The sequence below is a fragment of the Pan troglodytes genome, chromosome 18 (assembly GCF_028858775.2).
Source record: "Pan troglodytes isolate AG18354 chromosome 18, NHGRI_mPanTro3-v2.0_pri, whole genome shotgun sequence".
In the NCBI taxonomy this organism is placed as follows: Eukaryota; Metazoa; Chordata; class Mammalia; order Primates; family Hominidae; genus Pan; species Pan troglodytes.
In genome coordinates, this window is record NC_072416.2 from 21,639,553 (window position 1) to 21,664,588 (window position 25,036).

Here is a 25,036-nt window from a genome sequence, read left to right on the forward strand (position 1 = left end):
TCAGGAGTTCGAGAACAGCCTGGCCAACATGGTGAAACCTCATCTCTACTAAAAATACAAAAATTAGCCAGGTGTGGTGGCGGGTGCCTGTTATCCCAGCTACTCGTGAGGCTGAGGCAGGAGAATCACTTGAACCCAGGAGGCGGAGGTTGCAGTGAGCCGAAATCGTGCCACTGCACTCCAGCCTGGGCGACAGAGTGAGACTCCATCTCAAAAAAAAAAAAAAAAAAAAAAAAGAAAGTGGCAAAGAAAAGGACACAGGAAGGATCATTCTTTTTTTTTGAGACGGAGTCTTGCTCTGTCGCTCAGGCTGGAGTACAATGGCACGATCTCGGCTCACTGCAACCTCTCTGCCCCAGGTTCAAGCAATTCTCCTGCCTCAGCCTCCTGAGTAGCTGGGATTACAGGCACCCACCAGCATGCCTGGCTAATTTTGTAATTTTTAGTACAGACAGGGTTTCACCATGTTGGTCAGGCTGGTTTTGAACTCCTGACCTCAGGTGATCCGCCTGCCTTGGCCTCCCAAAGTGCTGGGATTACAGGCTTAGCCACCGCACCGGGCCAGGAAGGATAATTCTAATTGCTAATAGTTGTTATTCTAAGCTCTTTATTTCCTTTAATCCCCTCTCCACCCTCTGAGGCAAGGTTTTCAAATTATTATTATTATTTTATTTATTTATTTTTAGACGGAGTTTCGCTCTTGTTGCCCAGGCTGGAGTGCAATGGCGCCATCTCGGCTCACCACAACCTCTGCCTCCCGGGTTCAAGCGATTCTCCTGCCTCAGCCTCCTGAGTAGCTGAGGTATGCACCACCACGCCTGGCTAATTTTGTATTTTAGTAGAGACAGGGTTTCTCCATGTTGGTCAGGCTGGTCTCAAACTCCCGACCTCAGTTGATCCGTCTGCCTCGGCCTCCCAAAGTCCTGGGATTACAGGCATGAGCAACCGTGCCTGGCCTATTTTATTTATTTATTTTGAGATGGAATCTCACTCTGTCACCCAGGCTGGAATGCAGTGGCGCCATCTCGCCTCACTGCAACCTCTGCCTTGCGGGTTTCAGCGACTGTCCCACCTCAGCCTCCTGAGTAGCTAGGATTACAGGCACCTGCCACCTTGCCTGGCTAATTTTTTTTATTTTTGGTAGAGATGGGGTTTCACCATGTTGGTCAGGCTCGTCTGGAATTCCTAGCCTCAGGTGATCTATCTGCCTTGGCCTCCCAAATTGCTGGGATTACAAGCATGAGCCACTGCGCCCGGCCGAGGGAGGGTTTTTTTAACCTTAGCACTCTTGGTTTTTTTTGAGACGGGGTCTTGCTCTATTGCCCAGGCTGGAGTGCACTGGCACCATCTTGGGTCACTGCAAGCTCTGCCTCCCGGGTTCACGCCATTCTCCTCCCTCAGCCTCCCAAGTAGCTGGGACTACAGGTGCCCGCCACCGCACCCAGCTGATTTTTTTGTATTTTTTATTTTGTTTTTAGTAGAGATGGGGTTTCGCCGTGTTAGCCAGGATGGTCTCGATCTTCTGACCTTGTGATCTGCCTGCCTCGGCCTCCCAAAGTGCTGGGATTACAGGCGTGAGCCACCACACCTGGCCGCACTCTTGCTTATCGAGATTTGGGGCCAGATAGTTCTCTGTCGTGGAGGGCTGTCTGTGGATTGGAGGATGTTTAGCAGCATCCCTGGTCTCTACCCACTAGATGCCAGAAGCATGTCCCCCTCCCCCAAGTTGTGACAATCAAAGATGTCCCCAGACCATTGCCTGATGTTCCTTGGGGGGTGTGCAAAATCGCCCCCACTTGAGAACCACTGATCTAAGGGTAGGTACTTTACTAACTCCAAGTTACAGATAAGGAACCCAATGCACAGCACTGCGAGGCTTGTTTGGATGGAAGGTTCAAGTCCTTTTCTTTAATAGGAGCTTTCTGTCTGATGGAGGACAGACTGGTGGGAGGGTGGAGGCGTGTGCCGTGTGCCATGGATGGCTGGCAAATTCCTCATGTTTCCTCTCTCGCCTTCAGGCCCCAGCACCTTCTCTTTCCCCTGCTCTCCTTACTCCCTGCTCCAACACCAACTTGGACTTGGGGCGCCTCCTCCAGGTTTCCAGAGCTCTGACCACATCCCCTTTTGTAGCACTTCTCCCAGGGAGCTGTCGGTTGTTGGACGTCAGCATGTTTGCCTTCCCTCCAGACTCAGGATCAGCTTTGTGGGCCATGCAGTCTCTGTTGCAACTACTTAATTCTGCTGTTGCAGATGGTTCATAAATGAATTGGCATGGCTGTGTTCTGGGAATATTTATGGACACTGAAATTCGAATTTCATGTGATTTTCATGTGTCACAAAATATTATTTTTCTTTTGGCTTTTATTTTTATTATTTTTATTTAATTGTTTTTTTTTTTTTTTTGATATGGAGTCTCGCTCTGTCACCCAGGCTGGAGTGCAATGGCAACATCTCGGCTCACTGCAACCTCCGCCTTCCAGGTTCAAGTGATTCTCCTGCCTCAGCCTCCCTAGTAGCTGGGATTACAGGTGCCTGCCACCATGCCCACCTAATTTTGGTATTTTCAGTAGAGACGGGGTTTCGCCATGTTGGTCAGGCTGGTCTTGAACTCCTGGCTTCATGTGATCTGCCTGCCTTGGCCTCCCAAAGTGATGGGATTACAAGTGTGAGCCACTGCGCCTGGCCTCCTTGTTTTTTTTTTTTGAGACAGGGCCTTGCTCTGTCTCCCAGGCTGGAGTGCAGTGGTGAGATCTCAGCTCACTGCAGCCTGATCCCCCAGGCTCAAGCAATCCTCCTGCCTCAGCCTCCCAAAGTTCAGAGATTACAGGCATGAGCCATTGTGCCTGGCCCGTCATTCCTTTTTGAGGTTGAATAATATCCTATTGTGTGGATAGACCACATTTTAAAAAATCCACTTATCCGTCAGTGGACATTTGGATGGTTTCTACCTTTTGATTGTTAGCAACAATGCTGCTACGAACACTCAAGACAAGTTTTTTTTTTTTTTTTTTTGAGACCGAGTTTCGCTCTTGTTGCCCAGACTGGCCAACATAGTGCAGTGGCATGATCTCGGCTCACTGCAAACTCCGCCTCCCGGGTTCAAGAAATTCTTCTGCCTCGGCCTCCCAAGTAGCTGGAATTACAGACGCCCACCACCATGCCTGGCTAATTTTTATTTTTAGTAGAGATGGAGTTTCACTATGTTGGCCAGGCTGGTCTCGAATTCCTGACCTCAGGTGATCCACCTGCCTCAGCCTCCCAAAGTGCTTGGATTACAGTCATGAGCCACCGCGCCCAGCCTCATGACAAGTTTTTGTTTGAGAGCCCTGTTTTCAGTTCTTTGTATGTACCTAGGAGTGGAACTGCATGGCACATGGTTATTCTGTTTGACATTTTGACGGACTGCCAAACTTTTTTCCATAGTGGCGGCATTTTATATTCCTTGCAGCAATGTATCAGAGCTCACATATTTCTCTGTCCTTTCAGCTGGGGTTTTATGAGATGCTGAGTCTTTCTTTTCTTTTCTTTTCTTTTTTTTTTTGAGATGAAGTTTCACTCTTGTTGCCCAGGCTGGAGTGCAATGGCATCGTCTCGGCTCACCGCAACCTCCGCCTCCCAGAGGTTCTTCTGCCTCAGCCTCGTGGAATAGCTGGGATTACAGGTGCCCGCCACCACACCTGGCCAATTTTGTATTTTTAGTAGAGATGGCGTTTCACCATGTTGGCCGGGCTGGTCTTGAACTCCTGACCTCAGGTGATCCACCTGCCTCGGCCTCCCAGAGTGCTGGGATTACAGGCGTGAGCTACTGTGCCAGGCTGGGATGCTGAGTCTTGATGCTGCTGTTGTTGTCATTGTCATGATCATGTTTTCCATGATCATGCAGGGACATTCAGGAGACACAAATGAAGTATCTCTCCGAATGGGACCAGTGGAAGCGGTATAGCAGCAAGTCTTGGAAGAGGTTCCTAGAGAAGGCTCGAGAGATGACGACCCACCTGGAACTGTGGCGGGAGGACATCCGCAGCATAGAAGGTATGCTGTCCTCACCTCTCTGCAGGCTCCTCCGCAGAAGTCTGTGTCTGGGGAGCAAGTACAGCTTCATTTCCACTAGGGTCTAGCTGAAATTGAGCATTTCTTTCCATGATGAATGTGAGCAACAAACCACAGCAAGGTTTAGCAGAACCTGTGACTTTGTCACCAGGAAAAATCGTGGATATTTTCCTGTCCCTTCCAGTTGTTGTATTTATCTTGGAATACCGTTAATACCCATGAATACTTGGAAATTTCAGTCGTTATTAGACTTGCCACTAGATCTTGTTATTTAATGTGCTAGTGAAGACCAGGCACAGTGGCTCACTCCTGTAATCCAGCACTTTGGGAGGCCAAGGTGGGTGAATCATGAGTTCAGGAGTTTGAGACCAGCCTGGACAACATGGTGAAATCCCGTCTCTACTAAAACTACAAAAAATGAGCTGGGCATGGTAGTGCATGCCTGTAATCCCAGCTATCTGGGAGGCTGAGGCATGAGAATCACTTGAACCCGGGAGGTGGACGTTGCAGCGAGCCGAGACCGCACTATTGCACTCCAGCCTGGGTAACAGAGTGAGACTCTGTCTCAAAAGAAGTGCCAGTAAAGGTGCTCATGATGCTCACATAGGTTATTCTGTCACACATATTTTTAAAATAATATGATAACTGTATATCTTTTTATCTTATGCATTTAAATTAAATGCATAAATAGTATTATTTTAAAATAATATTAAATTATTTAATAATTTAATTTAAATTAAATGCATAAAATAGTATTATTTAAAAATAATATTAAATTATAATATTTTAATATTAGTAAACTTATTTCATGCATTAGAATATTATTATGCATAAATATATTATTTTAAAATGTTATACTTTTAATTTCAATGCATAAAATAAAAACAGACATACAGTTATCATATTATTAAAAACATTATCCCAGCCAGGCGGTGGTTCATGCCTGTAATCCTAGCATTTTGGGAGACTGAGGCAGGAATATCATCTGAGCCCAGGAGTTTGAGACCAGCCTGGGTAACAAAGTTTAAGACCTTGTCTCTACAAAAAAAAGTTTTTTTTTTTTTTTTTTTTTTGAGACTGAATCTTGCTCTGTCGCCCAGGCTGGAGTACAGTGGCGCAATCTCGGCTCACTGCAAGCTCCGCCTCCCGAGTTCACATCATTCTCCTGCCTCAGCCTCCCGAGTAGCTGGGACTACAGGCGCCCGCCACCACGCCACCACGCCCGGCTAATTTTTTGTATTTTTAGTAGAGATGGGGTTTCACCGTGTTAGCCAGGATGGTCTCGATCTCCTGACCTCGTGATCCACCCTTCTCGGCCTCCCAAAGTGCTGGGATTACAGGCGTGAGCCACCACGCCCGGCTCCAAAAAATGTTTTAAAAATTAGCTGGATGTGGTGCTATACGCCCATAGTCCCAGCTTCTGGGGAAGCTTAGGCAGGAGGATCACCTGAGCCCAGGAGTTTGAGGCTGCAGTAAGCTATGATTGTGCTATTGCACTCCAGCCTGGGTAACAGAGCCAGACCCTGTCTCAAAACAAAAACATAAATAAACAAACAGAAAGCCTTATGATCCTGAGTCGAGGTTCATCACTTTTACCAAACTGCAAAGAGTTCCTATGGCCCTGAAAATACTGTGAACCCCTACTTTCCTATAATGGTGAGAATTTGGGATTAAAATATTGTCATTAGTTGGCTTGGGCTGCCATAACAAAATACCGCAGACTGGATGGCTTAAAAAACAGAAACTTTTTTTTCTCATAGTTTTGGAGGCTTGAACAGGCCTTCTTGCTGTGTTCACGTAACCTTTGCTTTGAGTGTGCTCTGAGAAAGAGTGCAAACTCTCTGGTGTCTCTTTTTATAAGGACACTAATCCCATCATGGGACCCCACTCTCAAGACCTCATTGAAACCTAATCACCTCCCAAAGGCTCATCTCCAAATACCATGACACTGGGGGTTAGGGCTTCACCATATGAATTTGAGGGTGGGGACACAATTCAGTCCGTAGCAAGTATGCAAAAATGGGAAGTTGTGCCAAAATACAAAATTAGCCGGGCACAGTGGCTCATGCCCCCATCCTAGTGCTTTGGGAGGCTGAGGCAGGAGGATCACTTGAGTTCAGGAGTTTGTGACCAGCCTGGGTAACATAGTAAGATCCTGTCTCTATTTAATCTAAAAATAAAAATGAAAATAAAAAAACCCAAAATACAAAATTAGAAACATTAAACATTTTTTTGATTATCTATTTTATTTTATTTTTTGAGACAAAGTTTCGCTCTTGTTGCCCAGGCCGGAGTGCAATGGTGCAGTCTTGGCTCACTGCAAGCTCCGCCTCACAAGTTCAAGTGATTCTCCTGCTTCAGCCTCCCACGTAGCTGAGACTACAGGCACGTGCCACCAGGCCGGCTAATTTTTGTATTTTTAGTAGAGACAGGGTTTCACCATGTTGGACAGGCTGGTCTTGAATTCCTGACCTCAGGTGATCTGCCTGCCTTGGCCTCCCAAAATGCTGGGATTACAGGCGTGAGCCACCACGCCCGGCCAGGATTATCTATTTTACAGCAAAACATTTTTCAAACATCTCCCCAAAACTGCTAAAATGGAAACTTTGTGAGGTTTGTAAGGAATGTAGTAGGATAAACAAAGGAAATGATTGTCTCCATTATTACTATTTTAAGACCTATAAAATACAATTGGCAATCTATCCAATGAACTACCTTTTTATTGTTGTTTTATTTAGAGAATATAACATATTTCTAAAAGGCTTCTTGGCTCACTTAAGACTTTGACCATGCACTCATACTTTTTTCTTGAGATTTAAGTTTAACATTATGTTTGGAGCAAAATAATAAAAGCTGTTATTGAACATTTACTATAAACCAGGCATTGTGTTAAGCACTTTACTCATTACCTCAGTTAATCTTCAAAGGAAACTTTCATTTAGGTACTTGTCATTTGCCTGGCTCAGAGAGTTTGAGATCTTGTCCAGGTTCACTCAGACAGGGTGAGGCAGAAGCAGGGTTTGAACCCAGGCATTCAAGATGTAGAGTCCAAGGTTTTAGCCACTATGTCTAGCTTCCTCTCTTGCGAAGTGGTAGGCTTTCTTCAGATTTTCATTCAGAAAGTGGCTTGTGTGGTAGACGGTAGGTTCTTCCTGGGAACCGGGATTTTGATTTTCTGTGCAGTTACTCTGCCCCTGTGATTTCTTGGCTGGGTAGGTGCTCATCTGACATGAAGTGCAGGTGTGATAATTAAATTTCTTGCCTCTGGCAGATTGCTAAGTATTAGACAGTGGCAAAAAACTGTGGGTATCTTATATCTTCGGTCTCCAGTAATAAGTTCTTTGCCCCTACCAAGAACAAGAAGCCATCCTTGCTCTTCAGAATGCTTTCTATCCTCAGCAATTTAATCATTATCTAGCGGAAGGTTGGTTTTCTATTTGCAAATCAATTGATGTAATTCACCACAAAACAGAATAAAAGAAAAAAATTATATGATCATCCCAACAGATGCAGAAAAAGCTCTGATAAACTTCAGTTCTCATTTTTAGCAAATAAGAAGTAGATAAGACCTTTCTTAATTTTGATTTTAAAAACCTATAAACATTATACAGCAAACAACATACTTAATGATGAAATATTGAAAGCTCTTTCCCTGAGATTGAGAATGAGAAAAAGGTGCCGATTATCACAGATTCTATTCAAAATCATCCTGGAAGTTCTAGCCAATGTAGTAGGATGGGCGAGGGGAAGGATAATAATTGGAAAGGAAGAAATAAAATGTCATTTTTTTTTGCAGATGACAATGATATGCATGTAGATAATTAAAAAGAACTATTAATGTTAATGTAACAAGGTTTATTGTTAATGTTAGTGTCTCTGTATAAAATGAATTGTATTTCCATGTACCAACAACAAACATTTAGAAAGTGAAATTTTTTAAATGATACAATTTACAATAGTATCAAAAATGTCAGGGCTGGGCGTGGTGGCTCACGCCTATAATCCCAGCACTTTGGGAGGCTGAGGCAGGTGGATCACCTGAGGTCAGGAGTTCGAGACCAGCTTGGCCAACATGGTGAAACCTCGTCTGTACTAAAAACATAAAAATTAGCTGGGCGTGGTGGCTCAGCCTAGGGAAGCTGAGGCGTGAGAATTCCTTGAACCCAGGAGGCAGAGGTTGCAGTGAGCTGAGATCACGCCACTGCACTCCACCCTGGGCAACAGAGTGAGACTTGGTGTCAAAAATAAATAAATAAATAAATAAAAGCCAGATATCTAGGAATATATCTAAAGAATCATATGCAATAATTATGCACAGAAAACTATAAAGTATTATTGAGAAAAACTAAGGAAGACCTAAATATACCATGTTGATGGATCAGAAGACAATATTATAAATATGTCACTTCTCCTCAAATTGACCTGTATATTTTATGTAATCCCAATCAGAATCTTAGCAGATTGCATGTGAAAATTAAAACACTAATTCTAACATTTGTACATAAATGCAAAAGACCAAAGATATCTAAGACAATCTTGAGGAGTAACAAAGCTGAAAGATACCATGTGACAAGTCTTACAAATCTGCAATAATTAAGACAGTCTAGCACTGGTGTAAGGATAGACATGTAGACCCATGGAACAGGATAGAGTTTAGAAACAGATTCATACATATATGTTCAGGTGATTATTTCCAAAAAAGACAGCCAATAAATGGTGCTGAGTCAACTAGAGATTCATATAAGGAAAAGATAAATATTGAGCCCTCCCTCATACGATTCTCAAGTGATTAATTCAAGATTGATTGTAGATCTACAGGTGAAAAGTTAAAACACTAGAAGATCAAGTCTTAAAGCTAACAATTAAGAAAAAAATAAAATGTTTCTTCCTCCTTCCAGCTACTGATTCCTCCAGCTTCAGCTTTTGTGGCTGATTGAATCTATGATGTGTAGTGTATCAATATCCCTGGTCAGTGATGTCCGGGTTTGTTTTTTCCAGGGAAATTTGGCACTGGGATTCAGTCCTATTTCTCCTTCTTGAGATTCCTGGTGTTGCTGAATTTGGTGATATTTCTGATCATCTTTATGCTGGTTTTGCTCCCAGTCTTACTCACGAAATACGAGATCACCAACAGCAGCTTCATGCTCATTCCTTTCAAAGACATGGGTGAGTGTAAGGCCTGGTTTACTACGAAGTGTGTTTGTTTTTCACCATGTACCTTGCTACAATGCTTCCTTTGCTAAGAATCTTTATTCTAATTCTTGGGTGACTGTATTAGTCAGGATGGTCTAGGTTATGCTGCAGAAACAAGTGACCCCATAATGCTCATGCTGCTGTGGAATAACAGCATGCAGGCATGACAGCATAACAGTATGAGACTGTGAGTGAGAAATAACCACAAAGGTTCATTTCTCACTCACAGTCCATGTCCACTGTGCGCTCTGGAGCCCAAGCTGATGGAGCAGCCTCTATCTGGAGCATTGATAGTCACACATACAAGCAAAACAGAAGCTCTACATGCGGACTTACATACAAAATATATAAAAAAGACATACCCCCAGATGTGTGGGGAGAATAGTGAAGGAAACATTAGAAGTAGAAGGAGAAAGAAATGTTACTGTATTGGACACATTGGGGTTTGGACTGAAAATGGCAAATCACAAATACACAAACATATCTATGTGCAAATATGCAAATATATATGACATTTCTAAATGTAATATACATATACAGTCATGTACCCTGTGTCAATGTTTCAATTAACAATGGACCACATATGCAATGGTGGTCCCCTAAGATTATAATACTGGATTTTTACTGTACTTTTTCTTTGTTTAGATATGTTTAGATACACAAATACTTAACATTGTGTTGCAGTTACCTACAGTATTCAGTGCAGTAATGTGCTGTCCACGTTTGTAACCTAGGAGCATAGGCCATACCATACAGCCTAGGTGTGTAGTAGGCCATCCCATCTAGGTTTGCGTAAGTCCACTCCGTGATGTTCGCATGACGAAATTGCCTAAGGACATATTTATCAGACTGTATCCTCCTCGTTAAGCCATGCATGACTGTACATGCTTATACACACAAATAGTGAAAAACAGGCAGGCTGTGGCCGGGTCCGGGGGCTCACACCTGTAATCCCAGCACTTTGGGAGGCTGAGGTGGGTGGATCACCTGAGGTCAGGAGTTCAAGACCAGCCTGGCCAACATGGCGAAACCCCATCTCTACTAAAAATACAAAAATGAGCCAGGTGTGGTGGTGAATGCCTATGATCCCAGCTACTTGGGAGGTTGAGGCAGGAGAATCGCTTGAACCCAGGAGGCGGAGGCTTCAGTGAGCCAAGATCACGCCATTGCACTCCAGCCTGGATGACAGAGCGAGACTCCATCTCAGAACAAACAAACAAACAAAAAAACAAACAAAAAAACCAGGCAGGTTATAGAGACTGTAAAACTGTTTCCACTGACATTCTGGTTTTTGTTTCTTACAGATATACAATGTACAGTCTATCCAGTAAGCAGTTCTGGACTCATTTACTTTTACAGTTATATCATAGACTTGCTTTCTGGCACTGTAAGTATTTAACATAATCCTTTGTTTAGCTCCTCAATCTACTAAAAATTGATTGATGTAAAGATCAGTTTCCCAAATTTCTGCAGTGAGAGCTAAACACAAGTGTTGGTTGACATATGTACCAGTAAATGAAACAGGATTTGCAGTTACCTCATCAGAAAGAACAATGTTCACCATCTCCTGCTAGAATGTCAGGAAATATGCTTTATCACTTTCGGCCATTGGCCTTTTTCTAGTCCTTTCTTTTTATTTATTATTATTATTTTTTTGAGATGGAGTCTAGCTCTGTCACCCAGGCTGGAGTGCAGTGGTGCAATCTTGGCTCACTGCAATCTCTGCTTCCCAGGTTCAAGTGATTCTCCTGTCTCAGCCTCTCGAGTAGCTGGAATTACACGTGTGTGCCACCACGCCAGATAATTTTTGTATTTTTAGTAGAGACGGGGTTTCACCATGTTGGCCAGGCTGGTCTGGAACTCCTGACCTCAGGTTGTCCACCCTCCTTGGCCTCCCAAAGTACTGGGATTATAGGCGTGAGCCACCATACCGGCCTCTAGTCCTTCAATCTTTGTATTGATCTGCAACACAATACCAAGGTCCCCCACAGAAAGAAGCTTCAGTGAAAATGAACCCAGATAGAATGTTTACAATTTTCTCTGACACCGATAAACCCCAACATTTTGGAGTCCCAGACTGGATGGATGAAAGATGTAGCTCTTCTTTCCAGAAATTACACACAGGGACATGTGCGATGCACAACCTCACACTTTCAGGTGATATGCACATATACCTGCATATCATGTACATGGGCATATGAAGATTCTCTGAAATCCCTTATAAGTCAATCCCAGGTTAACATCCCCCACCACCACCCCAACTCTAAAATGGACTTAATCTCTTTGCTTTTATGGTAGTTGTAAAAGGTTTTTATTATCGCCTTCTAAAGAAATGATTTTGGCCAGGTGCAGTGGCTCACACCTGTAACCCCAACACTTTGAGAGGCCGAGGCAGGAGGATTGCTTGAGGCCAGGAGTTTGAAACCAGCCTGGGCAACATCTCTCTACACAAAATAAACATAATTAGCTGGGCGTGGTGGCGTGCACCTGTAGTCCCAGTTACTCTGGAGGCTGAGGTAGGGGAATCACATGAGCCCAGAAGGTTGAGGCTGCAGTGAGCCAAGACTGAACCACTGCACTTCAGCCTGGGCAACAGAGCAAGACCCCATCTTAAAAAACAGATTTTGTGGTTTTTCATTTTTTTATTTCACGTTTTTCATCAAATAAGATTGCAGCTATGAAAAGTGGCCATCTTTGCCCTTTAGACCAGGGTTTTTCAAACTTGGCACTATTGATATTCTTTTTTTTATTTATTTTTTATTTTTTTAGAGATAGGATCACTCTCTGTTGCCCAGTTAGAGTGTAGTGGTGCAATTGTAGCTCACTGTAATCTCAAACTCCTGGGCTTAAACGATTTTCCCAAGTAGCTAGGACTACAGGCGTGCACTACACTTGGCTAAAAGCAATGAGATTTTGGCTCAGTGTGGTGGCTCACACCTGTAATCCCAGCACTTTGGGAGACCGAGGTGGGTGGGTCACAAGGTCAGGAGATCGAGACCATCCTGGCTAACATGGTGAAACCCCGTCTCTACTAAAAATACAAAAAATTAGCCAGGCGTGGTGGCAGGCGCCTGTAGTCCCAGCTACTCGGGAGGCTGAGGCAGGAGAATGATGTGAACCTGGGAGGCGGAGCTTGCAGTGAGCCGAGATTGCGCCACTGCACTCCAGCCTGGGCAACAGAGTGAGACGCTGTCTCAGAAAAAAAGCAATGAGATTTTAAGTACTGGGGTAACAGGCATGAGCCACCGTGCCCAGTGGATTAGATAACTCTGTGTTGTGTAGGGCTATCTGGTGCACAGTAGCACGCTGAGCTGTATCCCTGGTCTCTACCCGCTGGATGCCAGCAGCACTGTCCTCTTCCAACTCTGACAACCAAAAATGTTTCCAGAGATTGCCAAATGTTCCCTAGTGGACAAAATTACCCCCAGATGAGAACCTCTGCTCTAGGTGTTTAAGAAATACAAATAAGTATTTTTATTTTTTCAGAAATACTTTCTGAAAATTACTGGTATCAAAATACCATACCGGCTGGGTGCGGTGGCTCATGCCTGTAACCCCAGCACTTCAGAGAGGCCAAGGCAGGCAGATCACCTGAGGTCAGGAGTTCAAGACCAGCTTGGCCAACATGGTGAAACCCCATCTCTACTAAAAATGCAAAAATTATCCAGGCATGGTGGCAGGTGCCTGTAATCCCAGCTACTTAGGAGGCTAAGGCAGGAGAATTGCTTGAACCCGGGAGGCCGAAGTGCAGTGAGCTGAGATCGCGCAACTGCATTCCAGCCTGGGCAATGAGAGGGAGAGTTCGTCTCAAAACAAAACAAAAAACAAAAAAACAAATAAACAAATGCCATACCATTGAGCTTCTACTTTTCTGAATAAATTGGTAGAAAGCCTTGAATTTGTCCACTGCATTTGATTTTGAAAAAGCCCCCCACCCTTTTTTTTTTTTTTTTTTCTTTTTGAGACAAGATCTGGCTCTGTTGCTCAGAGAGTGCAGTGGCACGATCTTGGCTCATTGCAACCTCTGCCTCCTAGGCTCAAGCCATCCTCCCACCTCAAGCCTCCGAAGTAGCTGGGACTACAGGTGCATACCCCCATGCCCAGCTAATTTGTGTGTGTGTGTATGCGTGTGTGTGTGTTTTGTAGAGACAGAGTTTTGCCATGTTGCCTAGGCTGGTCTCGAGCCCCTGAGCTCAAGCAATCCACCTGTCTCGGCTTCCCAAAGTGCTGGGATTACAGGTGTGAGCCACTATGCCCTGCCTGATTTTGAAAAAACCCTTTTACATCTCTGATCTCACGTTTTCCTAAAAACAACCCAGAGGAATTGTTGGGTGGGTGTTCAAATGTCTATTATGCAAAAAAAGTTAAAAAAAAAATAGATGGCTGGGCACAGTGGCTCACGCCTGTAATCCCAGCACTTTGGGAGGCCGAGGCAGGTGGATCACGAGGTCAGGAGATCGAGAGCATCCTGGCTAACACAGTGAAAACTTGTCTCTACTAAAAATAGAAAAAAATTAGCCGGGCGTGGTGGCAGGCACCTGTAGTCCCAGCTACTTGGGAGGCTGAGGCAGGAGAATGGCGTGAACCCGGGAGGTGGAGCTTGCAGCGAGCTGAGATCACGCCACTGCACTCCAGCCTGGGCGACAGAGTGAGACTCCGTCTCAAAAAAAACAAAAGAAAGCAAACTTAGGATCAAATCCCAGAGCTGCTGTTAACCCCATTTCTTTAGATTACATCCCACAAGAAAAGTTTCTGTTTGTGAAAAAAAAAAAGTTTCTTCTCACACTGTAACCTTCTTCCTGATAGGAAAAATTTTATAGGAGAGTTAGCTGCGCTTAATTATAGATGTTCAATAAAGTAAGCATGATAACAGCCTGTCTGAAAGAGAACTTTCTGCAATGATCTGGAGAATGTGGACCTGTGCTGTATAACAATGGAACCACTAACTCTTTTTTGTTTGTTTTTTGAGACAGAGTCTTGCTCTGTCACCCAGGCTGGAGTGCATTGGTGTGATCTCGGCCCACTGCAACCTCTGCCCCCTGGGTTCAAGCGATTCTCCTGCCTCAGCCTCCCAAGTAGCTGGGGTTACAGGCGCCCACCACCACACCCAGCTAATTTTTGTATTTTTAGTAGAGACAGGGTTTCACCATGTTGGCCAGGCTGGTCTTGAACTCCTGACCTCAGGTGATCCACCCACCTCGGCCTCCCAAAGTGCTGGGATTACAGGCATGAGCCACCACACCTGACCTTTTTTTTTTTTTTTTTAAGACAGAGTCTCGCTCTGTCACCAGGCTGGAGTGCAGTGGTGCAATCTTGGCTCACTGCAACCTCTGCCTCCTGGTTTCAAGCAATTCTTGTGCCTCAGCCTCCCAAGTAGCTGGGATTACAGGTGTGTGCGATGACGCCCGGCTAAATTTTGTTTTTAGTAGAGACAGGGTTTCATCATGTTGGCCAGGCTGGTCTTGAACCCGTGACCTCAAGTGATCTGCCTGCCTCAGCCTCCGAAAGTGCTGGGATTACAGGTGTGAGCCACTGTGCCCGGCCCAGAACCACTAACTCCTGAGCACTTGAAATATGTCTAGTGTGGCTGGGAAACTGGATTTTCATTTAATGTTATTGTTAATAATCTAAATGTAAATAGGTACAAGTGAAAGAGGGCCAGAGAGATCAAACAGGGGCTTGTTCTTCTTGAAAACAATTGAACAAAGCTCATTATCAAATCAGAAAATATTTTCCAGGCCCAGCCGACCTTTCCCCTGTAATTGTTACATTATTTTTAGGGAGAGGTTGGTGATAGCCCTGATATCAGTCCTTGGCAGTATAAACAGGTTTCTTCTGGTTGGACACGTTTTTATGGCCTTTGGGAGAGTTGAAAGGAGAATGGAGTCTTCTGCTTCTACTTTTTCTTTTCCAGTTAACACATGACTTAATTACCCAGATAATATAAGAATGCACGGTTGTCTTGTATAATTTTAAAATACAGATATGCACAATTGTATAATGTAAATATGCTCAGCTTCAATAAATTTGTTTTAAGAAGACACACACACACACACACACAAGAATGCACAGTTGTCATGAAAAATACAGAATTTATAGAGTAAAAAATGAAAATATCCCTCCCCAGAGGTCACTGAACATTTAACCCCATGGTTTACAGCCTACTTGACCGCTGACCTTTCTCTGTGCACTTACAGGGTCTTGCTTGATATTTCATAATATGGATTTTTAGTGTTCTAGCCCAATCCCTGTATGGACATTCAGATTTCCTCTCATTTCCTTCCTTTATAAACAATGCTGTAGGGAACCTCTATGTATTATCTACCTACAATGTTTCTGCTATATCTGTTCTCTTCTTCACTCTCCTGGAGTTTTCCTGCCATCCAAGGAGGTGTTTGAGGTGTTCAATCATTCCCACCATAAGAAGTCAGTCAGCCGGGCACAGTGGCTCAAAACCTGTAATCCCAGCACTCTGGGAAGCTGAGGCTGGAGGATCATTTGAGCCCAGGAGTTGGAGACCAGCCTGGGCAACATGGCGAGACCATATCTCTACTTTTTTATTTAAAAAAAAAAGAGGGAGAAGTCAGAGAGTGTTCTGAGCCACCAGGCCTTACTGTTCTTCTTCTTCAAAGTTGTTTTGGCTCTTCTTCTGGGTGCGTTGCGATTCCGTATGAATTTTAGGATCAGCTTGTCAGTTTTTCTATAAGGAAGCCAGCTAGGATTCTAACAAGGATGATGTTGAATCTGTAAATCAATTTGAGGAATTTGGCCATAGATCTTCTGATCCATAAACATGGGATGTTGTCCGTTTCTTTAGAGCTTCTTTAATTATTATTATTATTATTATTATTTTGAGACAGAATCTCGCTCTGTTGCCCAGGCTGGAATGCAGTGGTGTGATCTCGGCTCACCACAACCTCTACCTCTCGGGTTCAAGTGATTCTCCTGCCTTAGCCTCCCGAGTAGCTGGGACTACAGGCACATGCCACCATGCCTGGCTAATTTTTGTATTTTTAGTAGAGATAGGGTTTCACTGTGTTGGCCAGGCTGATCTCGAGCTCCTGATCTCATGATCCACCCGCCTCGGCCTCCCAGGGTTCTGGGATTACAGGCATGAGCCACTGTGCCCGGCCGAGATTTGTACTTTTTTAAGAAAAATTTTTAATTGTTTTATTTTATTTTATTTATTTATTTATTTTGAGACAGAGTCTTGCTCTGTCACCCAGGCTGGAGTGCAGTGGCGCAATCTCGGCTCACTACAAGATCCGCCTCCCAGGTTCACACCGTTCTCCTGCTTCGGCCTCCCGAGTAGCTGGGACTACAGGCTCCTGCCACCACACCCGGCTAATTTTTTGTATTTTTAGTAGAGACGGGGTTTCACTGTGTTAGCCAGGATGGTTTTGATCTCCTGACCTTGTGATCCACCCGCCTCGGCCTCCCAAAGTGCTGGGATTACAGGCATGAGCCACCGTGCCCGGCACGAGATTTGCACTTCTTTAGTTAAACTTAGTCCTAATGTTTTATGATTTTCGATGCTATGGCACATGGAATTTTATTCTTAATTTCAGTTTTGGCTTGTTATATTTGCTTTTTTTCTTTCAGAGACAGGGTCTTGCTCTGTTACCCAGTCTAGAGTGCGGTAGCACAATCACGGCTTATTCCAGCCTCCTGAGCAGCTGGGACCATAGCCATGCACCTCTATGCCTAGCTAATTTTTAAAAAAAAAATTTGTAGAGATAGGGATCTCTCTGTGTTGCCCAGGCTTGTCTCAAACTCCTGGGCTCAAGTAATCCTCCTGCCTCAGCCTTCCAAGGTGCTGGGATTACAGGTGTGAGCCACCACGCCTGGCCATCTGTGCATTTTTTTTTTTTTTTTTTTTTGAGATGGAGTCTCATTCTGTTGCCCAGGCTGGAGTTCAGTGGTATGATCTCAGCTCACAGCAACCTCTGCCTCCCAGGTTCAAGTGATTCTCCTGCCTCAGCCTCCCGAGTTCAAGTGATTCTCCTGCCTCAGCCTCCCGAGTAGCTGGGGTTACAGGCGTGCAACACCAGGCCCAGCTAATTTTTTTGTATTTTTAGTGGAGACGGGGGTTTTGCCATGTTGGCCAGGCTGGTCTTGAACTCAAGACCTCAGGTGATCTGCCCGCTTTGGCCTCCCAAAGGGCTGGGATTATAGGCATGAGCCACCTTGCCCGGCCCACCTGTGCATTTTTAATGCCAGGGTTTTATCAGTGCTTTATTTACCAAACACTGAATACTCCCTGTGCCTCTGGGGCTGTTCCAGTCTCTGGGGATACAGAGAGGAAAGGGGACACTGGAACTTGTGTTCCTTGAGGCAGGGACTACTCTTCCAGTTCCCTGCAGTAAGCTGACCAGTCTGACCTCATGCTCTTGGCTTCGTTTCAGGGTTTCCTGGAGGAAACTAGCCTCTTTTACGGACATTACACCATTGATGGGGTGAAATTTCAGAACTTCACCTATGATCTGCCCCTGGCGTATTTGTTAAGCACAATCGCCTCCCTGGCCCTGAGCCTTCTTTGGATAGTGAAAAGGTAAAGTCTGCCTTTGCATTCTCTCTGAATTACCCCTGATGGCTGGAGGCTATTGGAGATATGGGAGCTCTGGAAGCCATTGCCTGAAGGATGAGTGGAGTCCAATGATGGGTTTTGTGGGGAAGGGTTTGTGAGTACATTGGCAGCTGAAGAGACCTGGGAGAAATAAAAGTCAGGATTTGGGATGGAGTAGCAGACTGAGGTTCTTCTTCTTTTTTTTTTTTTTTTTCCAGACAGAGTCTTTCTCTGTCACACAGACTGGAGTGCGGTGGCGGGATCTCGGCTCACTGCAACCTCTGCCCCTCAGGTTCAAGTGATTCTTGTGCCTCAGCCTCCTGGGTAGCTAGGACTACAGGAACGTGCCACCACGCCTAGCTAATTTTTGTATTGTTAGTAGAGTTTCACCATGTTGGCCAGGCTGGTCTTGAACTCCTGACCTCAGGTGATCTGCCTACCCTGGCCTCCCAAAGTTCTGGGATTACAGGTGTGAGCCACCGCACCTAGCCTGGGGTTCCCCACTCAATCATTACTGAACACATCTGGCAATCCCACCCCACTGCACACATACCCCTTCCTTTGCTTAGGTGTGTATGTTAACTAGGTCTCTACTGGGTTGTAAGTAGCAGAAACCTAGCTCTGAGGGTTATTGAGTGGCTCACAGATCCAAGGAAGGGAGGAAACTCAGATTACAGGAAGGACAAAGATGGAGCCATGGCTTAAGAACAACATCAAAAGTAAGAATCCCTCATCTTCAATTCTTTGGTGTAGTGGTGGCTTTCTTAAGTGGTGGGAAATAGGGCATCTTATAGTTTGCATCAGCCTTGACCTCCTGGGTCACAGGTGCAGAAATCCTTAGAAAAGACTTGTTGTATCTGCTTCATTCAAGTTCCCAGCCCCGACCCTTCCACCGTTGCCATGGGGAGCAGTGTGTCTGCGATGAGCCCCTGGTGGTTCAAGTGCCCAGCACTGTGCTCCTTCAGCTGTGGCCAGGGGCTAGGGTCCTATGACAACATGACTTTTCCTGTGGGAGACAAGTGGTTTAGGGAGAGAGAGCAATTCCCAAGAAAAGAGAAGAGTATTAATTCCCTTAACAAACAACAGGTACAAAAGGCACAATGACCCAAACACAATAGAAATTTTATTTCTTCTTTATTAGCTGGGCGTGGTGGCACACACCGGTGGTCTCAGCTACTTGGGAGGCGGAGACAGGAGAATCACTTGAACCTGGGAGGCGGAGGTTGCAGTGAGCCAAGATCGTACCACTGCACTCCAGCCTGGGCGACAGAGCGAGACTCTGTCTCAAAAACAAACAAACAAACAAACAAAACAAAAACAAAACCTGTATTTCTCTTTTACATGACAGTCCTGGGTGGGGGCACAGGTTAGTGTGTTAGAATTCATCTTATAGTATTCTAGGACTAAAGTTGACCAAAGTTCAGCCATCTTCAGCATGTGGCTTCGAAGGTCCTGCCAAGGGATGGGAAAGGAAAACTCATGGAGGAGAACCATGCGGATGGTATTTATAGGCCAGACCTGGAAGTGGTGTACATCACTCACATCCCATTGGCTACAGCTCAGTCACATGACTACAGCCAACTGCAAGGGAGGCCAGGAAACATTGCTCCTGGCTGGGCAGCTAGTACCCAGCAGTGACACTGTATTATAGAAGATGGACCACAAATTTTTGATGGACAGCTTGCCATCTCTGTGCCAGGGGGGTTGCTTGGCAGACAGTATCATGGATGGGCCTCTTTCTTGCCCACTTGACTGTCCCTGTGAGAGCATGCACAGTGTTGTAAGCCATGGAGCTGCGAAGCTCCTTATCACAGGTGCAGAAGAGACCAGGGTGCTGCGGATTGATCTGGCCCTCCATAAGGACCAGGATTCACCATTGCAAAGAAAACCCCAATGCCCAGCTGGGCATTTGTATCCTGAGTTAGAATCTGTGAGATGAACGTGAACTAGTAAGCGTCCATCCCCCACCCAAGTGTACTATGCACAAATGAGAAGCAGCCTCAGGCTGCTTTTGAGGGGCAAAGAGATGCTTGGTAAAGAAATATTGGTTGATTGGGGTTCCGTGATTGTGCCAGGGGAGATCCAAGTTTTATGGACCTACAGGGTAGACAATTTGGAAGTGCCATCTTTAAGACAAAGAGTATGAAAATATGTTTTGTAAATGATAAAAAAAAAAAAAAAAGACCATAGGGACACATTGCTAGAGTCTTCCAAAGCCTTGGAAGGGGCCCTGAAGAATGAATAAGGTTTTTTGTTTTTGTTTTTTTTTCAAGACGAGTCTTGCTCTGTCACCTAGGCTGGAGGGCAGTGGCGTGATCTTGGTTCACTGCAACCTCTGCCTTCCGGGTTCAAGCAATTCTTCTGCCTCAGCCTCCCAAGTAGCTGAGATTACAGTTGCACGCCACCACGACTGGCTTAATTTTTGTATTTTTAGTAGAGATGGGGTTTCACCACGTTGGCCAGGCTGGTCTCGAACTTCTGACCTCGTGATCCACCCACCTCGGCCTCCCACAGTGCTGGGATTACAGGCATGAGCCACCGCGCCCAGCCGAATGAATAAGGTTTGTTAGTTGCACAGCGAATCTACCTATGAATCTCGTTCAAGCTCAAGGGCTTGATTGCTTTCTGGGGAAGGTCATGGAGGGAGGGCTGGGTGTGATGTAATGGGAGAAAGGCCTGCTGTGGCCCAGAAAGTGGATGTGCCACAGAGTGACAAAGAGTATGGACTTTGTAGGCCACAGACCATGGCTGGAATGCCAGTTCACCTCTTTGAGCCTCATTTTCTTCATCTGTGAAATGTGCATCCTGGAAGAGTTGCTGGGAGGATTAACATAAACTAGGCAGGTGAATGAAATCTTAGCACTCTGCCTGGCACCTTATAGACATTTATGAAGTTAAAATTATCATCATCATCATCATTATCATCAAAGTAGCACCAGTTCTGCCACCTAACTCTCTGGATATAGGGAAATAATTTTCCTTCCTCTGGATCTTAGTTTTCTCATCTGTAAAATGTAGTTCTGGGTCAGGCCCGGTGGCTCACACTTGTAATCCTAGCACTTTGGGAGTACAAGGTGGGTGGATCACTTGAGCCCAGGAGTTCAAGACCAGCTCTGGGCAACATGGCAAAACCCTATTTCTACAAAAAATACAAATAATTAGCTAGGTGTGGTAGCGTGTGCTTGTAGTTTGAGCTATGTGAGAGGCTGAGGTGGGAGGATCACCTGAACTTGGTGAGGCTGAGGCTGCAGTGAGCCACGATCACACTGCTGCACTCCACCCTGGGTGACAGAGTGAGACCCCATCTCAAAAAGTAAAAAATAAAATAAAATTTAGGTCTGGTCTGAATCAGAGGCTTGCAACTGAGATGGGTCAGCATGAGCTTTATAACATGGCATATTTCTGGAGCCCACATGAGACCTATCGAATTGAAAATCTCAGGTAAGAAACCATTTGGGAACCTGGATTTGAGGAAAGCACTCCATGTTGTTCTGACATAAATTCTTTGCTGTAATCCTTTGGCAGAATGACTGATCATAACAATTCCTTCCATTTCTATTGTCTTCATGCCTCACTGGCAAATCCTAAAAATAACCTCTTTCATCTACAGAGGACTGTGCATGGCATCTGGTGTTTTATACCAAGTGCCAGGTGTATTTTTTCCATGAAAGCATTTGAATGAATAAAAATATGCAACAGAATTGTATCTGACCTAAACAGGTATTCACTAAATAGTTAATTTAAGTCATTTATTCATTGCTTTATCCATCAGTTGCATGTTAATCAAAGTATATAGTCCATATAAAGGTGGCAAGATAGCCAGGGTACCTGCTCTCAAGGAATTTAAAATTTAGTTAGAGTAAGGAGTTACAAGCAGTAAACAGATGAATAAGATAATTGCAGGTTAGTGTCATTCCTGTGAATTAAATAAAAGGGATTGGGCTAGGTGCGGTGGCTCATGCCTGTAATCCCAGTGCTTTGGGAGGCCGAGGCGGATGGATGATGAGGTCAGGAGATCGAGACCAGCCTGGCCAACCTGGTGAAATCTTGTCTCTACTAAAAATACAGAAAATTAGCTGGGCATGGTGGCAGGCGCCTGTAATCCCAGCTACTCGGAAGGCTCAGGCAGGAGAATCGCTTGAACCCGGAAGGTGGAGGTTGCAGTGAGCCGAGACTGCACCACTGCACTCCAGCCTGGGCAACAGAGTGAGACTGCATCTCAAAAATAAATAAATAAGTAAATAAATAAATAAATAAAAGGGACTAACTTGAAATGGGGGTTATAGCCTTAGATGGGGAGGTGAGGGATTATAAAGGGGTTATTTGAGCCAAAACTGGAAGGATGGGAAGGAGACCAGCCATAGGGAGGGTCAGAGGAGCACCATCCTTGGGGATGGTAGTGAGAATTCCCAAGGGTAGAGTCCCAGAGGCAGGAACAGGAATTTGTGTGTTTATAGAAAGGAGAGAAAGCAAGTATAGTTACATGGGAGGAGAGACGACAGCAGAGCTGGATCATACAGGATATCTAGGCTGTATTAAGGAGTTTGGATTTTAAAAGAAAATGAATCGTTCTACCAAAAAGACATATGCACTTGTATATTCATCACACTGCTATTCACAATAGCAAAGAAATGGAATCAACCTAGGTGCCCATCAACGGAGGACTGGATAAAGAAAATGTGGTACACATACACCATGGAATACTACACAGCCATAAAAAAGAATGAAATCATGTCCTTTGCAGCAACATGGTTGCAGCTAGAGGCCATTATCCAAAGCAAATTAATGCAGGAACAGAAAACCAAATACCGCATGTTCTCACTTATTAGTGGGAGTTAAACATTGGGTACTCATGGACATAAAGATGGCAACAAAAGAAACTGAGGAATCCTAGAGTGGAGAGGGAGAGAGGGAGGCAAGGATTGAAGAACTATTGGATACTGTGCTCAGTACCTGGATGATGGAATCATTTCTATCCCAAATCTCAGCATCATGCAATATTACCAAGGTTACAAACCTGCACATGTACTCCTGAATCTAAAATAAAAGTTGGGGAAGAAAATTTGGATTTTATTCTAGCTGTAATTGAAGCGATTAGATGGGTAAAAGGAAAGGATCAACAATGAGATACCTTGTTAGCTGCCACATATATTTAGAATGGCCCCAAACTTGACCATGTCACAATGGGCTGAAAATGCAGCTATGTCTAACTTTTTAAGTTTCAGACACAGCCAATTCAGGGGACTCTCTTTTGCTGTTGTTTCTATAAGAAGGATGATTGTGTTTTGGGGCCAGGTCGGTGGAAGGATTCAAAATCAACCTGATTCGGAGTGAGGAGCACTTTCAGAGTTACTGCAACAAGATATTTGCCGGCTGGGACTTCTGCATCACTAACCGCAGCATGGCGGATCTGAAGCACAGCAGCTTGCGGTACGAGCTCCGAGTGAGTGCTCCTGAGTTTGCCCGTGATGGGGTCCTCACCAGCAAGGTCCTGCCTTTGGAGCCTGAGTTTTCAGCTTGCAGAGCATCAAGGGTGGGGGACAGGTTGTCCCTGGTGCTTAGCAAGTTACTCCTCTGTAGCTTTCAAGAACTTTTCACAGCGAACACGTTACTGGGGTTGATTACCCTAGACCTGAACAGGAGCACTGGTGAACTGGGACTGGGAAGTGGGGTGGGGATGCAGTGGCTGGAAGAAGGTGATGTCTTTCCCCACACCCTGCTACTTTACACTGTTATTTTTCCACCTGAGGAGGACCTGTTATAAACACTACTTATACCAGGAGAAATGGGAGTAAGGAGGGAATGTTATGACAATAGTGTGGGATGGAGAGTATATGAAAAAGTACAGACCAGGTGTGGTGGTTTATGCCTGTAATCCCAGCACTTTGGGAGGCTGAGGCAGGCAGATCACAAGGTCAGGAGATCGAGACCATCCTGGCTAACACGGTGAAACCCCATCTCTACTAAAAATACAAAAAATTAGCCGGGCATTGTGGCACATGCCTGTAGTCCCAGCTACATGGGAGTCTGAGGCAAGAGAATCGCTTGAACCGGGAGGCAGAGGTTGCAGTGAGCCAAGGTTGTGCCACTGCATTCCAACCTGGGTGACAGAGTGAGACTCCGTCTCAAAAAAGAAAAAAAAAGTACAAGAGAGTTTCCAACCATCTCTACTAAAAATACAAAAAATTACCTGGGCATGGTGGCACATGCCTGTAGTCCCAGCTACTTGGGAGTCTGAGGCAAGAGAATCAATTGAACCAGGAGGCAGAGGTTGCAGTGAGCCAAGATTGCGCCACTGCATTCCAGCCTGGGTGACAGAGCTAGACTCCATCTCAAAAAAAAAAAGTACATGAGAGTTTCCAAATGAATAAGGAGAGAAAGGAGTAAAGAATAGCATGTTAATAAAAATAAACCCATCAAAGAAAAGGAGGAGGGGACAAATAAATCAAAAGCATAATAAAATGGAAGGAATCAAATCAAATCTATTCTTTCTTACACTAAATATGAACTGATTAAATTCTCCTAATAAAAGCAGAGACTACTACATTGTGTAAAAGAAAAAATAACAACACCTCACCTGTATTGTGTTTGAAGAAATGACACATACTATATTTAAGTAATATGAATAGTTTATAGTTCTGTTTTCACATTTATTGCAAAGCCCAATTGCAGTCTTAAATAGGAGGTTCTGCCTTTACTTAGGTCTTTAGTAGACGTAAAAAATAGTTGGGCTAGGCCAGGTGCAGTGGCTCATGCCTGTAATCCAGCACTTTGGGAGGCCGAGGCAGGTCAGGGTCAGGAGATTGAGACCATCCTGGCCAATATGGTGAAACCCCGTCTCTACTAAAATTACAAAAATTAGCTGGGCATGGTGGTGCATGCCTGTAATCCTAGCTACTCGGGAGGCTGAGGCAGGAGAATGACTTGAACCAGGGAGTCAGAGGTTGCAGTGAGCCGAGATTGGACCACTGCACTCCAGCCTGGCAACAGAGCGAGACTCCGTCTCAAAAAAAAAAAAAGAAAAAAAGTAGTTGGGCTAAGTCTAGGATGGTTTCTTGGGGGAGATGAATATTTAAAAGATGTCTTTTTTTTTTTTTTTTTCTGAGATAGCATTTTACTCTGTCACCCAGGCTGGAGTACAGTGACGTGATCATACATCACTGCAGACTCGAACTCCCGGGCTCAAGCAATCTTCCACATCAGCCTCCCGAGTAGCAGCGACTACAG

The 25,036-nt window shown here is 44.8% G+C and overlaps 1 protein-coding gene across 16 annotated transcripts in view; it reads left to right on the top strand.

Moving 5' to 3' along the window:
• TMC7 (transmembrane channel like 7) overlaps positions 1-25,036 on the top strand; it is a 76,593-nt gene that overhangs the window by 27,160 nt on the left and 24,397 nt on the right. For 10 of the 16 annotated variants that reach the window (XM_510854.8, XM_024349790.3, XM_009430404.5 and 7 more), the window contains exons 3-7: positions 3,884-4,032; positions 9,049-9,216; positions 10,548-10,630; positions 17,649-17,794; positions 23,105-23,252. In XM_510854.8, coding sequence (XP_510854.4) covers positions 3,884-4,032; positions 9,049-9,216; positions 10,548-10,630; positions 17,649-17,794; positions 23,105-23,252 — 694 coding nt within the window. The remainder of the gene's footprint in view (positions 1-3,883; positions 4,033-9,048; positions 9,217-10,547; positions 10,631-17,648; positions 17,795-23,104; positions 23,253-25,036) is intronic. The other 6 variants (XM_063797695.1, XM_063797697.1, XM_063797698.1 and 3 more) reach the window with 2 other exon arrangements.